Source organism: Macaca thibetana, chromosome 4 (genome assembly GCF_024542745.1).
Source record: "Macaca thibetana thibetana isolate TM-01 chromosome 4, ASM2454274v1, whole genome shotgun sequence".
NCBI lineage: Eukaryota > Metazoa > Chordata > Mammalia > Primates > Cercopithecidae > Macaca > Macaca thibetana.
Genome location: NC_065581.1, coordinates 37707924 through 37724821, shown reverse-complemented (window position 1 = coordinate 37724821; position 16898 = coordinate 37707924). Strand labels below are relative to the sequence as shown.

General features: G+C 42.3%; 1 protein-coding gene across 6 annotated transcripts in view; it reads right to left on the bottom strand.

Annotated features, from left to right (window-relative positions):
• The window catches only part of C4H6orf89 (chromosome 4 C6orf89 homolog), a 34082-nt gene extending 17408 nt beyond the window's left edge, over nucleotides 1-16674 (bottom strand). The window contains exons 1-6 of one of the 6 annotated variants that reach the window (XM_050787789.1): nucleotides 16495-16664; nucleotides 10320-10448; nucleotides 9810-9899; nucleotides 7759-7857; nucleotides 2624-2831; nucleotides 290-503 (exon numbers count right to left, since the gene is read on the bottom strand). In XM_050787789.1, coding sequence (XP_050643746.1) covers nucleotides 290-503; nucleotides 2624-2812 — 403 coding nt within the window. In that variant the 5' untranslated portion in view covers nucleotides 2813-2831; nucleotides 7759-7857; nucleotides 9810-9899; nucleotides 10320-10448; nucleotides 16495-16664. Of the gene's footprint in view, nucleotides 1-289; nucleotides 504-2623; nucleotides 2832-3058; nucleotides 3190-7758; nucleotides 7858-9809; nucleotides 10184-10319; nucleotides 10449-16494 lie in introns of those variants that run through there. The other 5 variants (XM_050787787.1, XM_050787785.1, XM_050787790.1 and 2 more) reach the window with 5 other exon arrangements.
• Between the last annotated feature and the right edge of the window lie 224 nt (nucleotides 16675-16898).

The window sequence follows — 16898 nt, the reverse complement described above, 5'->3', positions numbered from 1 at the left end:
TTATGGGCAACATATTCATCCCCATCATGTGTGTTCTGGCATTTGGGGGTGTGAATTTGGCTCTACCAGATGTTCCTCTAGCAAGTTTCTTAATCTCTCTGAGTCTTGGTTTCTTAATCTGTAAAATGGGGATAATAAACCCCATCTCACAGAGTTTTAGTGGAGACTGAATTAAAGGAGACAATATAGGAAGGGTGCCTCTCATTAGGTATCAATAAATGTTACTTCCTTTCCTATCACATACTGTCAAGAAAACTGTATCTAATAAGCAGTAAATGTTGCATTTTACCTGGAAAGGGTCTGTCTTCATCACCCCCATGCAGAGGAACTCCCTTGTTTTCTGACATGTACTTCTTCGTAATGGGCAAGGACATCAGTCTAATGTGATGGATGAGTGAGCGCCAGGTGTGAGCTCCAGAAAGCACTGGCTCAGGTGCTAATGGGCTGAAAGGTTGAATCACAAAGTAGGCAGTGAGCAAGATTAATCCCAAGGTTGCGAGAACCTACAAGGAAAGGTAGAAAAGGCATTAATAATCATCCCAGCAAACAAATACCTTAATACCAAGAAAAACAAAACAAAACAAAATAGGCCTCTTCTGCTATTTCCAATGTGCCTTAAGAACCAACCCATTTTCATAAACAAATCACTTATGTTTACTTCTGGAAGAATTTAGAATTTGAGAACTATGGAGACTGCAAGGCTCACCAAGCTGCTACCATATAATCAGTGTATTTTTAAATCCACCATTTAAAAATACACAAAGGGGGCTGGGCGCAGTGGCTCACACCAGTAATCCCAGCACTTTGGGAGGCTGAGGCAGGTGGATCACGAGGTCAGGAGATCAAGACCATCCTGGCTAACACAGTGAAACCCCGTCTCTACTAAAAATACAAAAAATTAGCCAGGTGTGGTGGTGGGCGTAGTCCCACCTACTTGGGAGGCTGAGGCAGGAGAATCACTTGAACCTGGGAGGCAAAGCTTGCAGTGAGCCAAGATCACACCACTGCACTCCAGCCGGGGTGACAGAGCAAGACTCCATCTCAAAAACAACAACAACAACAACAAAAGCACAAAGGGGCTGGGCGCAGTGGCTCACACCTGTAATCCCAGTACTTTGGGAGGCCAAGGCGGGTGGACCACCTGAGGTCAGGAGTTTGAGACCAGCTTGGCCAACATGGTGAAACCCCACCTCTACTAAAAATACAAATATTAGGCCGGGCACAGTGGCTCATGCCTGTAATCCTAGCACTTCGGGAGGCTGAGGTGGGTGGATCACCTGAGGTCAGGAGTTCGAGACCAGCCTGACCAACATAGTGAAACTCCCATCTCTACTAAAAATACAAAATCAGCCAGGCATGGTTGCGCATGCCTGTAATCCCCGCTACTCGGGAGGCTGAGGCAGGGCAATTGCTTGAACCTGGGAGGCAGAGGTTGCAGTGGGCCAAGATCATGCCATTGCACTCTAGCCTGGGCAACAAGAGTGAAACTCTATCTCAAAAAACTAATAAATATATACATAAAGGCTGGGTGCAGTGGCTCACGCCTGTTACCCTAGCACTTTGGGAGACTGAGGCGGGCAGATCACTTGAGTCCAGGAGTTTGAGACCAGTCTGGGAAACATGGAAAAACCCCACCTCTACAAAAAATAGAAAAATTAGCCAGGTGTGGTGGCGCATGCCTGTGATCCCAGGTACTTGGGAGGCTGAGATGGGAGGATCACCTGAGTCTGGGAGTTTGAGGCTGCAGTGAGCCATGATGGCACCATGGCACTCCAGCCTGGGCAACAGAGTGTGACCTTGACTAGAAAAATAAAAATTTGGCCAGGCGCAATGGCTCAGGCCTGTAATCCTAGCACCTTGGGAAGCTGAAGCAGGCAGATCACTTGAGATCGGGAGTTCAGGACCAGCCTGACCAACATGGAGAAACCCTGTCTCTACTAAATTTTGAACCTGGGAGGCGGAGGTTGCAGTGAGCTGAGATCATGCCACTGCACTTCAGCCTTGGCAACAGAGCGAGATTCGGTCTTAAAAAAGAAAAAAAAAAAAAAACACAACGAGGACAGGTGTGGTGGTTCATGCCTGTAATCCAAGCACTTTGGGAGGCTGAGGCAGGTGGATCACCTGAGGTCAGGAGTTCAAGACCAGACTGACCACCATGGAGAAACTCTGTCTCTACTAAAAATACAAAATTAGCCCAGTGTGGTGGTGCATGCCTGTAATCCCAGCTACTGGGGAGGCTGAGGCAGGAGAATCACTTGAACCCAGGAGGTAGAGGTTGCGGCGAGCCGAGATCGCGCCATTGCACTCCAGCCTAGGCATCAAGAGTGAGACTCTGTCTCAAAAAAAACCACACGCACACACAACAAACAAACAAACAATAATAATAATAAAATAAATAATAATAATATGCAAATATAATTTAACTATAAATATGCAGCTTTCATCTAGGACCTTTAACAACACAGTCAAATTTCCTAGTAACACACAGTAACAAGAGCAAAGGCTAATTCATTCACAGAAAAACCAAGGCTCAGTGGTGGGATCAGTCAACAATAGCATTTGTGAAGAATGTTGAAGAGTTTGTGCTCTGTTGAAGCAATTACCAACTCAGGAAACATTTTACCTTATACACAACTATAAGGAGAGGATGTTGTGGGGGGGGCCTCTGAGGTTCATTCTTTTCCAGCAGTTGTCTGATAAATTTTTCAATTGCCTTCTCTGACATGCCACACTGATGGCCTGTCTGTCTCACCAAATCAACAGTCTCTGAAAGTTTGTCATAAATGCTGACCTCGTTGGCAGCAAGATCCATGTCTTTCAATATAAAATCCCTGAGAGAGACGGAGAGAAAATAAATGTAAAAAGAAAGGTGGTTTATTTAGGTACTTCCTCTTCAAAGCTACTTGACCATCTGTAGAGAAGGACCTGTTTTGTGTTTTCTGCAATCCTCTACAGACCAATACTTTTATAAAACACAATGAATACGTAGAGACAATGTCAAATTGCCAAACAAGTTTTAAAATACTAGTTAACTGTGGGCCAGGAACAGTTTACAGACCTGCACTAGTTCCCAAACACTGAGGAGCACTGGTCTAGAGCACAATATATCCTAATGGGACTCTGAAGCACTAACGACATCCAAAAAAGATTTCTGACACCAATGATGGGAGATCTGCTACTGGTGATTTCCTAAAATAAAAAAAATGGATTATGCATAGTGTTGTTATCAATTATTTCTTTCCAATTATACCAGACAGACTTTTAGCAACACAAGAGGAAGAACTGATCACTGAAGATTACTGAAGGTGACTGCAGAGCAAAGATTTCAGACAACACAAAAACCATGGCATGCGGCTTGCAGTCCTCACACTTTTCTTTCTACTTTTTTTTTTTAAATTTCTTCTAGAGCAAACAGAGTCCTCATGCTTTTCTACAAATACAATTTTAGAAAATAAAGGGCATATTTTATTTGTATTTTATATACTTAAAAGACTTAAGATTTTTAACTAATTTAAAAATTCAATTTGTGTTCTTATAGTTATTTTAAAGCCAGATTGTTTCATCATGTCCAGAGAACAAAAGGTAAAAACTAATGGGGCAAAGTAGAGTTCTCTCTGTATCATTTGTAAAATGAAATTAAATAGTTCCAAGGCTGGGCGCAATAGCTCATGTCTGTAATCCCAGCACTTTGGGAGGCCAGGGCAGGAGGATCGTTTGAGACCTGAAGTTTAAGACCAGCCTGGGCAATATAATGAGACTTCGCCTCTACAAAAAAAGAAAAGAGGCCAGGCGCGGTGGCTCATGCCTATAATCCCAGCACTTTGGGAGGCCGAGGCAGGTGGATCACCTGAGGTCAGGAGTTTAAGACCAGCCTGACTAACATGGAGAAACCCTGTCTCTACTAAAAATACTAAATTAGCTGGGTGTGGTAGCGGGTGCCTGTAATCCCAGCTACTCGGGAGGCTGAGGCAGGAGAATCTCTTGAACTCGGGAGGTGGAGGTTGCGGTGAGCCGAGATCACGCCATTGCACTCCAGTGTGGGCAACAAGAGCGAAACTCCATCTCAAAAAAAAAAAAAGAAAGAAAGAAAAAGAAAAGAAAAACAAATTTCAAAAATCAGCTTTGCCTGGTGGCACACACCTGTAGTCCCAGCTACTTGGGAGGCTGGGGTGGGAGGATTGCTTGAGACTAGGAGTTTGAGGCTGCAGTGAGCTATGATCATACTACTGCACTCCAGCCTGGGAGACAGAACGAGATCCCATCTCTGGAGAAATACAATAAGATAAAATAATTAAATAGCTATTTTAAAAAGTGTTTATGTTACAGAACAATAATATTTTTCTTCATTTACAGGAGGAAGAAGAGTGCTTCTTTGGGTTTGTGCTCTCTTCTACTGGGCTTTATGTATTTATTTATTTTTAATACAGAGGGTCCTTTTATATTACATACTTCATTCCTACAGTGCTTCTAGCCTCAAAAAGTACTGGCATAGTACATGTGTATTCTCTCAGTAAGGAGATGCTGCCACCTGTAGGGTGGAGGACATAGTCACGTTGTTACAACACAACCCAGCACACACCAGCACATCTCCTCTTCCAGCAGTGTGCCTCCCAATCACTCCTTTCTGGTCCTCTTTATGACTATTAAGTGTTTAGTTCATTAGGTCTTAACCTGGCTTGCACATGAGAATCACCTAGAAAGCATTTCATAAATGCTCATATCTGGGCATCAACTCAGACCAATTAAATCAGAAGACTTCTAATGGTGGATTAAAAGGCATGCAATCTAGACTTTGAGGAACTGAGGGAATGAGAGAAGAGCCCACCACACTATACCCCCCACATTCAGATAAAAAGCCAGTAGAAACTACAGTTGAGACTTCAACAACATGGGTTTGAACTATGTGGGTACACTTAAAAGCTGTTTTTTCCTACCAACCCAGGATTGAAAATACACTATTTTCAGGATGCAAAAACTGCATATACATATACAGAGAGATGACTTTTTGTATAAACAGGTTCTGCAGAATTGATTGTGAAACTTGAATATGCAAGGATTTGGTGTATGTGGAGATCCTGGAACAAATACCCCACATATACCAAGGGACAGCTATATATTTTTTAATGTATTATTTTCAATACATGATGCTAGGACCACTGGATATCCACACATGAAAAAATGAAGTTAGACCTTTCTTTTCTTTTCTTTTTTTTTTTTGAGACAGAGTCTTGCTCTGGTCACCCAGGCTGGAGTTCAGTGACGCAATCTTTGCTCACTGCCACTTCTGCCTCCCAGGTTCAAGTGATTCTCCTGCCTCAGCCTCCCAAGTAGCTGGGATTACAGGTACCCGCCACCACGCCTGGCAAATTTTTTTGTATTTTTAGTAGAGAAGGGGTTTCACCATGTTGGCCAGGCTGGTCTCGAACTCCTGACCTCAGGCAATCCACCCACCTCAGCCTCCCAAAGTGCTGGGATTACAGGTGTGAGCCACCATGCCCAGCCCTTTCTTTATACTATACATAAAAATTAACTCAAAATGGATCAACTACCTAAATTTATAAGCTAAAACGATAAAACTTCAAAGAAAACACAGGGAGGGAGGCTTCATGATTCTGGGATTCAGCAATGGTTTCTTAGATATGACACCAAAAGAACAAGCAACAAAAAAAATAAATTGGACTTCATCAAAATTAAAAACTTTTTGTAGAAGACAAGGGAAGGGGAAAAACTTTAAAAATTCTGTGTCTCAATACCATCAAGAAAGTAAAATGACAACCCACAGAATGGGAGAAAAATTTTGCAAATTATGTATCTGATAAGGGGGTGGTCTATATAGAATACATCAAGAATTATTACAAATCAGTAATAAAAAGACAACCAAATAAAAAAATAGACAAAGGATTTGAATAGCCATTTCTCCAGAAAAGATATAGAAATGGGCTGGGCGCAGTGGCTCACATGTGTAATCCCAGCGCTTTGGGAGGCCAAAGTGGCAGGATCACTTGAGGTCAGGAGTTCGAGACCAGCCTGGTCAACATGGTGAAACCCTGTCTCTACTAAAAACACAAAAATTAGCTGGGTGTGGTGGCGGGCACCTGTAATCCCAGCTACTTTGGAGGCTAAGGCAGAAGAATCACTTGAATCTGGGAGGCAGAGGTTGCAATAAGCCGAGATTATACCACTGCACTCCAGCCTGGGTGACAGAGTGAGACTCCATCTCAAAAAAAGATATACAAATGACCAATAAACACACAAAAAGATACTCAACATTATTAACCATCAGAGAAATGCAGATCAAAATCACAATGAGATACCATTTCACATCCACTGGGATAGCTACAATCAAGAAGTCAGACAAAAAGTGTTGGTAAGGACATGGAGGAATTGAAACTCTTGTAGACTGCCAGTAGGAACATAAAATGGTACAGCCACTATGGAAAACAGTCTGGCAGTTCCACAAAAAGTTAGGCACAGTTACCATATGACCCAGCAGTTCCACCCCTAGGTATGTACCTAAGAGAACTGAAAACATATGTCCACACAAAAACTTGTGCACAAACGTGAATAACACTATTCATAACAGCCCCCAAATGGAAGCAATCCAAATGTCCATGAACTGATGAAAGGATAATCACAATGTGGTAGATCCATATAATGCAAAATCACTGGACGATAAAAATGAATGCAGTACTGATATATGATACAATATGGATGAACCTTGAAAACACTGTGCTAGGTGAAAGAAGACAGTCACAAAAAACTACAGATTATATAGTTGCATTTAGATGAGAAGTCAGGAATAGACACGTCTTTTTTTTCTTAATACCTTTTTAACAAACCTGCAAGGAACAGGCAAATCTATAGAGATATAAAGTAGATTTCCAGATGGGAAGTGACTTATCTGAGACCACCCAGTCAGTGTCACCTGAGCCTCATCTGGACCTCACATTCTTTTCACTAAGCCATTTTTGATTAGCAGCCAGGAGGATGGATTAGAAAGCATTAAGAGCCATACTAACAATAACACCAAAAAACCCCCAGAAATTAAGATGCAGCATTTCCAATTAAAAATAAGTCAGGAGTAGACGATCTCTGGAAAATGAGATCACCGCTGATTTTTAATTTCTTTGTGATTTTCACATTTCTCAAACTTTTCCTGCATCAATTTTGTAATCACAAAATTCTCATGGTCACTTCTAAGGAACATCATTGGGCACAAAATGAGTCAGAGATGTACAGCAATGCATGACCATGGCACTACAGGGAAGAAGCAAGGCATGATTTGCCATGCCAATGACTTTTTGGTTCTCCATAGAGTTGTATTCAAATATTACAGCTGGAAAAATGAAACAGCACTGAACTTGGAGACAAGCTTTGCCAATTGCTAGTGAGATGATTTCAGTTAAATTACTTGGTCTATTTCTGCATCCAAAAAATAAGAGGATTGGATCACAAATTTTAGAGTCTCACTCTAAAATTCTAAGAATCTATGAACACTTCAGGAAGGAGAAAAATTCAATTCATTAGAAACTAAAGATTCATGTTCAATTGCATTCCTATTCCTATTCCCACCCTATATGCCAGGTGCTTTGCTAAACACTCTAGAAACATTATCTCAGTGAAACCACTGTGATCCCATAAGGTAGCTGTGATCGATTCCATTTCATACATGTTCAAGGCTCGGAAAGGTTTCATAACTTGCCAGGATATGAACCCAAGTGTCCTGAATTCAGGGTTGGTGCATGCTGCCTCCCTTACCAAGTATTTTCCTATTCTGAGCTGGCAGTTCGGAAACCATGTGTCTCTTGATCACAACCGAGCGGCTGAGAACTGGAAAATGATTGACTACAATGATTCCTGCAAATAAAGCAAAGTGATAACTTATCATTATAATATTTTTCACATCTTGGTTTTGTGATTAGTGATTCTGAGATGCCATTTTCCTGTTTAAATTAACAAAGACATTCTATGAAAGCAAGCAGGAATAATATTCATTTAAATACATTACAATTCATTATCTAACAATACCCAGTCAAAACCCATTAAAACTCAGTAGAGGACCAGAATGGAAAGGATCTAGAAAGGACTTCTAGAAAAAAAATTCCAGTGAAAAACTAGTGTGCATGTTGGGAGGTGGGGTCACATGCAGGTATCCCTCAGGCAGAAGAGAACATCACATTGGTGTGCCGGTAGGAGAATCCTGAAGCGGACTGAAGTACAGGTGAGGAAAACAGGGTTAATCATCATCATTTTTGATGGCTGTTTTGCAACCTTTGTAAGCCCCCTCACGTCTTTTTTTTTTTTTTTTTTTTTTTTTTGAGACTGTGTTGCCCAGGTTGGAGTGCAGTGGTGCAATCTCGGCTCACTGCAAGCTCCGCCTCCTGGGTTCAAGTGATTCTCATGCCCCAACCTCCTAAGCAGCTGGAATTACAGGCTGGGATTAAAGGGATGATATTTTTTGTTGTTTAATTACTATCATATCCAACCAAATGCCAACAGTATCCCTCTAGCAAGACAATACAAAATGGCACATGCCACCATACCTAGCTAATTTTTGTCTTTTTTGGAGAGACAGGGTTTCACCATATTGGCTAGGCTGCTCTCAAACTCCTGGCCTAAAGTGATCCACTCACCTTGGCCTCCCAAAGTGCTGGGATTACAGGCATGAGCTACTGCGCCTGGCCTGTAAGCCCTTTCCATATACATAAAAATCTTTTTTTTTTTTTTTTTTTTTTTGAGATGGAGTCTCGCTCTGTTGCCCAGGCTGGAGTGCAGTAGCCGGACCTCAGCTCACTGCAAGCTCTGCCTCCTGGGTTCACACCATTCTCCTGCCTCAGCCTCCCCAGTAGCTGGGACTACAGGCACCCGCCACCACGCCCGGCTAGTTTTTTGTATTTTTAGTAGAGACGGGATTTCACCGTGTTAGCCAGGATGGTCTCGATCTCCTGACCTCGTGATCTGCCCGCCTCGGCCTCCCAAAGTGCTGAGATTACAGGCTTGAGCCACCGCACCCGGCCTAAAATTCTTATTAAACTCCCAGTTTGTATCACAAGAAAAAAAAAAAAAAAGGTTTCTTTTCTTGTTGGGTAATTCAAGTTAGAATGATATTACAACACTGAGTATATTTTTGCAAGCCGTGCATCCTTCTTTCCAGAGATTGTGACACATTTCTCAAATTATCAGAAAGGTAGTTAATGGCAACTTGACAACGTTTCTAAGAACAACTGTGGATTTTGATGATAAGCCCTCTTTCTGGCTTTGGTTATATCAGTAGTCCTAAACTGGAAAAGATTCTGTCCCCAGGGATGCCCGGAGACATTTTTTACTGTCTTGCTAGAGGGACACTATTGGGATTTGGTTGGATACGATGGTAATTAAACAACAACAAAAAATCTCATCCCTTAAAAAAAAAAAAAAAAAAAATCAAGGCCAGGCGTGGTGGCTCACACCTGTAATCCCAGCACTTTGGGAGGCTGAGGCGGGCAGATCATGAGGTCAGGAGATCAAGACCATCCTGGCTAACACACTGAAACCCTGTCTTTACTAAAAATACAAAAAATTAGCCGGGCATGGTGGCGGGCGCCTGTAATCCCAGCTACTCAGGAGGCTGAGGCAGGAGAATGCAGTGAACCCAGGAGATAGAACTTGCAGTGAGCCGAGATCGCACCACTGCACTCCAGCCTGGGTGACACAGCGAGACTCCATCCCCACCCCCCCCCAAAAAAAAAATCAAACACAAGGTCATTGCTATGCGTCAAGCATGAGAGGATTGAGTGAAATCAGCTGAGGCTTGATGGCAATCCATTTACCTGCAGAAAGTAATTCCAATTCTGGTTGAAGTGAGCTTTGCCACGGGGGAAATTCTGACGAGTTAGCCTGATTCTAACACTGGCATAGACCTGCAAGGGCACAGGCAGGATCACTAGAGGACACTACTTTAGAATAATAGTTCTCAGGGTAATTCTGCTCCAAAGGGGACATTTGGCAATGTCTGAAGACATTTTTGATTATCAAAACTGGACAGGAGTTGGGCACAGCAGCACATATCTATAGTCCCAGCTACTCAGGGGGCTGAGGCAGGAGGATCACCTGAGGCCAGCAGTTAGAGGCTGCAGTGAGTTATGATCACGCCTGTGAACAGCAACTGCACTCCAGCCTGGGCAACATAGGAAGGCTCCAGGTTTAAAAAAAAAATCATAAAAAAAATAAAAATCAACAAACTGGAGGAGTACTATTAGCATCTGGTGGACAAAGACTAAACATCCTGCAATGCACAGGACAGCCTCCTCCCACCCCTCCTCAAAACGAGGTTGAGAAACCTTGCTTTCAAGAGAGGCCTGTGGGACGTAAGCCCGAGAGTTGTTTCACTTCTGGAGTACTTCAGAAATAGGAGAAGACGAGTGAGAGCTCTGATGAGATGTTCTCCACAATTCCTTCTGGGTCTCTGTCTATGAAGAAACAGGGTAGAGGCATATATGACAGAAAAACTCGGATAGAACTTACCAATACAAATGTTTGTTTAAAGCAGAAAGCAAGTTAAGAGAAATGTAAACTTCTCTTTTGCCCTGTGTAACAGACAACTAATTCCTCTATAGAGATAAGTAAGTTCTGAACACTCATATGTCATTACCCTGGAGTCTCTGTTTTCTGAAAAGCTATGCCAGCGAGGCAACTCTAAGATAGAAAACTGATTCATCTAGTTAAAGCACAAAAGGGGAAACAGTACGGTTCAAAAGAAAGTTTCAAAAGTCCATCAAGATATGTCCAATCTTCAACACTAGGAGCTATATTCAGAGTAAATTAAATTTTCTTTTTTCCCTACTTGGCTCTTTAATATTACACTACCCATGTAGTATGGTATCCATTCTTTAGTGTTATGAATATATTCCATTCTATTTTATCCAGTGATTCCCATTAATTTAAGATATGTTCTAGTAAAGAAAAAGTGCTCCTTCAACCATTGTGGAAGACAGTGTGGCGATTCCTCAAGGATCTAGAACTAGAAATACCATTTGACACAGCCATCCCATTACTGGGTATATACCCAAAGGATTATAAATCATGCTGCTATAAAGACACATGCACATGTATGTTTATTGCAGCACTATTCACAATAGCAAAGACTTGGAACCAACCCAAATGTCCATTGATGATAGACTGGATTAAGAAAATGTGGCACATATACACCATGGAATACTATGCAGCCATAAAAAAGGATGAGCTCATGTCCTTTGTAGGGACATGGATGAAGCTGGAAACCATCATTCTGAGCAAACTATCACAAGGACAGAAAACCAAACACCAGGTGTTCTCACTCATAGGTGGGAACTGAACAATGAGAACACTTGGACACAGGGTGGGGAACATCACACACCGGGGCCTGTAGGGGGGTGGGGGGAAGGCGGGAGGGATAGCATTAGGAGATATATACCTAATGTAAATGACTAATTAATGGGTGCAGCACACCAACATGGCACATGTATACATACATAACAAACCTGCACGTTGTGCGCATGTACCCTAGAACTTAAAGTACAATTGAAAAAAAAGAAAAAGTGCTCCTTAGATTATAATAAGAACCACTACGAAGAAACAAACATCAATTAAAAGGAAAAATAACTGATAAAACATTAAAATGATTAATATGATTTAAAATAGTAACTTAAAACTATAATAAATGCTTAAAATTTACAATCAAGGTACAGGCAGAGCACAGTGGCTCACACTTGTAATCCCAATACTTTGGGAGGCTGAGGCGGGTGGATCACTTGGGGCCAGGAGTTCGAGATCAGCCTGGCCAACATAACATAGCGAAACCCTGTCTCTACTAAAAATACAAAAATTAGCCAGGCATGGTGACGCATGCCTGTAATCCCAGCTACTTGGGAAGCTGAGGCATGAGAATCGCTTGAAGCTGGGAGGTGGAGGTTGCAGTGAGCAGAGATCACACCATGGCACTCCAGTCTGAGCAACAGAGTGAGACTCTGTCTCAAAAGAATAAAAAATTTAAAAAGAAATGTCGTATATACATACAATGGAATATTATTCAGCCTTAAAAAAGAAAGAAATCCAGATATTTGAAACAACATGGATAGACCTGGAGGACATTATGCTAAGTGAAATAAGCCAGACACAGAAGGATAAATACTACATGATACCACTTGTACAATTAATCTAAAATAGCTAAACTCATAGAAGCAAAGAACAGAATGGTGGTTACAGGAGGCTGCAGGCAGGGGGAAACAGGGAGGTACTGGGCAAAGAATACAAAGTTTCAGTTATACAATATGAATAACTCCTAGAGACCTACTATACAGCACAGTGCCTAGAGTTAACAATACTGTATTGTATATTTAAAAATATGCTAAGAAGGCAGGTCTTACGTTAAGTGTTTTTATTGCTAACAGTAATAATAAATAAGAAGGCAGGAGGAAACTTGGAGGTTGATGGATAGGTTGATGGCACAGATTGTGGTGATGGTTTCACAAGGGTATGCTTATGTCCAAATTCATCAAGTTGTACACATTAAATATGTACAGCTTTTTGTACAAAAATAGTACAATGAACATCTGGACATCCTTCACTTAGATTCACCAGTTATCTCCATTTGGCTATATTTTCTTTCTGTTTTTACCAGAACTACTTGAAAGTTACTTGCAACACATTATGAAATCATTTCTAAATATTTCAACATGCATCTCCTAAGAATAAGGACGTTATTCCGTACAACCATTGGCATTATTACCATACCCATTAAAATGAGTAATTCTCTTAATATTACCTAATACTCAGTCTATAGTCAAATTTCTTTAACTACCAAATTTTTTAGAAAGACCACATAGCTATTTAAAAATCCAGGATCCAACCAATGACCACACATTGAATTTGGCTGCCGCGCCTCTCTTTAATCTACTCAAATCCAGAACAAGTCCCCAGCATTTTTTTTTTTTTTTTGCCTTTTATGACATTGACCTATTTGAAGCAGAAGTCTCCACATTTTAAGCTTACCTTTACTTGCTTCCATCCTCACCTTTTCCAGTTTCTACTATTAGAAAAATGCCATAATCCTTCCTTTCTAAGTTTCTGGTACTCTTTCCCTCCCTCCCTCCCTTCAGAGGCAAGTTCCTTTGGGGGTTGGGGGAGAAAGTCACTCACTTTCTTGTTTCTCAGGTTTCCATTATTAACCTGTTGAAGTCATTTCTGCCTCCTCACTCCAACAACATTGCTTTCACTGAGGCCACAAATGGCTTTCTAAACGCCAAGATCGAAGGACTTTTTTTCAGTTATTACCTTATCTGAACTCTCTGCAGCAGCTGCTGTTGCTACCCCATTATCTCCCACAAGTGTACTCAAACCTTAACGTAATTCTCTCGTTCTCTTCCCAAGTGCTGGTATCCACCACAGTTATCCTTGACCTTCTTATTCCCTCCAACGCTTTGACCACCAGCTATTAGTGATTCCCAAATCTCTTCTCCAGCCTACGACTCTCTCCAGGGTTCAAGACCCATTTATTTACCTGCCTACCAGACACAATGATCCAAGTTTCCCATAGCTCCCTATATGTAATGTGTCAATAACCGAACTTACTGTTTTTCTCCTTTAACCCATTTCTCCTACTGCACTCCTTTTCTTAATGGAAACACTAATCCTCCAAATTTAAAAACTATTCTCCTCCTACCTCATTCCCACCAATGAAACTATCACTAAGTCCTCTCGATTCAGCTTCCTATATAATTCTCACATTCATCCCCTCCTCTCTACCTCTACATTAACGGCACAGTTAAGGCCCTCAACGTCTTTCCTAGGGACCAACACAAAGGGTAGTTAATTTCTATACTTCCAGTTCTCCTCTTCCCCAATCCATCCTCTACCTTGTCCAGTTTTTTATTTTTTACTTTATTTTTATTTTTCGAGACAGGATCTCACTCTTCGCTCAGGTTGGAGTGCAGTTACACAATCTCAGCTCACTGTAACCTCTGTCTCCTGACTTCAAGAGATTCTCGTGCCTCAGCCTCCCGAGCAGCTGGGAGTACAGGCGCATGCCACCACACCCAGCTAAATTTTGTATTTTTTTGGTAGACACTGGGTTTCACCATGTTGGTGAGACTCCTGACCTCAAGTGATCCGCTCACCTTAGCCTCCCAAAGTGTTGGCATTAGAGGCGTGAGCCACCACACTCGGACACTTATTTTTTTGAAACACAAATTGGTTCATGCTAAGCACCTTCCAACACTCCCCATCCTCTGCAGGAGCAGTTTAGCATGGCGACTAAGAACACAGATACTGGAGTTGGAAAAAGCTGGATGCAAATTCTAGATTTTACCACTTAGTGTGTGGCCAGGAGACACTACTTATCCTCTCTAAGCCTCAGAGTTCTCATGTATAAAATGGGGATAATTATTTCTACCCCACAATGTTTTAAGAGAATTATAAAATGATGTAACACCTTTGTTCCAATAGCCAGACAAATTAAATACCTAATAACAATTATTTTAAGATAAAGTCCCAAGTCAAGCATGGTGGCTCATGCCTGTAATCCTGACACCAGGAGGCTGAGATGGGAGGACTGCTTGAGCCCAGGAGTTCAAGACCAGCCTGGGCAACATAGCAAGACTTTGACTCTACAAAAAAAAATAAAAATAAAAATTGGCCGAGTGTGGTGGTGCACGCCTGCAGACCCAGCTACTCGGGAAGCAGAGGTGGGAGGGTAGCTTGAGCCCAGGAGTTCAAGGCTGCAGTGAACCATAATCGCACCACTGCACTCCAACCTGGGTGATGGAGTGAGATTCTTTTTAAAGATAAAGTCCAAATTACTTACCATGGCCCTTTATGATCTGGTCACTGCCTACCTGTTCAGTTTCATTTCCCATCAATCCTTCTTCACATTCTACACTGTTACATGGTTTCATATCTTTTTGCTTTTGCATACACAATTTCCTCTGCCTAAAAAGCCTAATCTCCAGTGCTTTGTCCAATAAGTGAACTCTTTAAGACGCTGACCTCAGTTTTTGTCCTATGAACCTCTAGGGCTTTGTATTACATCTATTTTCCTGTCTACCTCCCACCCTAAATAGTGTTTCTTGAAAGCAGAGATAAATGGAGAAAACACAAAAAACTAAGAACAGACATGGGAATTCACCTCAGATGTCGAATCAGATCAATGTTGAACAAATTTATAGAAAGGACCTAAAGTTATCATTCCGAACTAACTGAATGTAACTCATGGTTCATGGTTTATTCACGTTTTATTCTTTTATTCTTTTTTAAAAATGCAGAGGTCGGGAGGCTGAGGCAGGAGAATGGGGTGAACCGGGGAGGCGGAGCTTGCAGTGAGCCGAGGTCGCCACTTCACTCCAGCCTGGGCGACAGTGCGAGACTCCGTCTCAAAAAAAAAAAACAAAAACGCAGAGGTAGCATCAATGTGATGAGGGTTTAACGTTAGCAGGTTAGCAATCTAGCATTTGGACATTGTTTTTGGTTTGTGGAGTAGCTGTCGAGGAACACGTATTCAAAGCAGGTCTTGAAAAATGCTTCAGTCCAAGGCAGAAAAGGTCTGACAGAGAAACAGGACCTCTTTCTGGTACGCAAGTTGGGCTATTTGAACCTTTAGTCAACACTTTAATGTAGCAGAATTGGATTTATTAGTTTTTATTTTAAAGGCATGTTGTTCCCTAGAGGGAAATTTTGACAACTCAAATTCAAATAAACGAATTTGTTAAGGGAGAGACGTCTATAGAAGATTCCACCACAGGAACTACCAAATGAGCAATCAGAAAAGCCAGAATACTAAGTATCTGGAAGTAGTCTCCGTTATAAAGTGATTGATGGCTAAATACTTTAAAAGAAACATATTTGCGAATACTATGGCTATGAGGGCTCTGAGACTAGAAAAAGTGTGGCCTGCACAGTTAACAGTCATAAAATACTACAAAACATGACGCAGGCAAATTTCCTTCTACTAAGAGGTGATTACAAACAACTATTTTACTGGTGTCAATAAACCAAGTCATATTTCTTTCTGAAATCCAAGATGCCAGGTTTATCACATACCAAGTACACGCTTGAAGGAAAAAAAAAAAAATCCCCCTAAAAATTATTAGAAAAACATCTTTCAGAAGGGGGTGGGGAATCTACTCTTAATTTCTTAAAAATTCCGTCAAAAGGGCAGAAATCTGGACTTCATTAGCAACGCTCAAGTTTTGGACACTGCTGTGATGCCTGAGAAGCAAGTGCAAGCAAGGTCGACCTCGTTTTGCTCTCCCCGGCGTGGTCAAGGAAAGTGACAGATGTCTTAAGGGAGTCGACCCCGCGGGAGCTGCCAGGGGATGCTGTCAGTCTACAAAACTGGAGAGGCTCAGAAAAGGGATCAGCGCTGGGATAGAGGGTGGTAGCAGCGGCGAGGAGCGGCTGCGCGAGGATGTCAGAGACGGGCGCGGCGGCGAGGCTGTCACAGGGCGGCCTCCCCCCACCCAGCCTCGGGCCCCAGTCACTCACATGCGGGGCTCGCGCCCCCTCGGGCTCCTCCCGCCTCGCGGACAGCTGCCGCCGGGCAAGGAGGATGGGCAACTTCCTGTTTCCGGGAGCGCGACCCGGAAGCAACCCCCACTCCATGGGCGAGGCCTTGTCCCTATAGTAGTTTCTCCTCTCGTCCAGCGCTTCCGCCCAAAACGGAACACTCAACGTCGTGGCGAGCGCGGGAGCTCTCGCGATATCTGGAGAGTGCAGGTTATTGCTCCCCCTGGCGTCCTTCTCCCGATCGGGCTCTTTTCGCCCTAGTCCTAAATCCTTGTCTCCCTTATTTACCTGGACTGACACACAGACTTCATAGCTGAACTGACCCATTGAACGAGCATTTACTGAGTCCCGTACTATGTGCCAGGCAGTGTGTTAGGCATTAA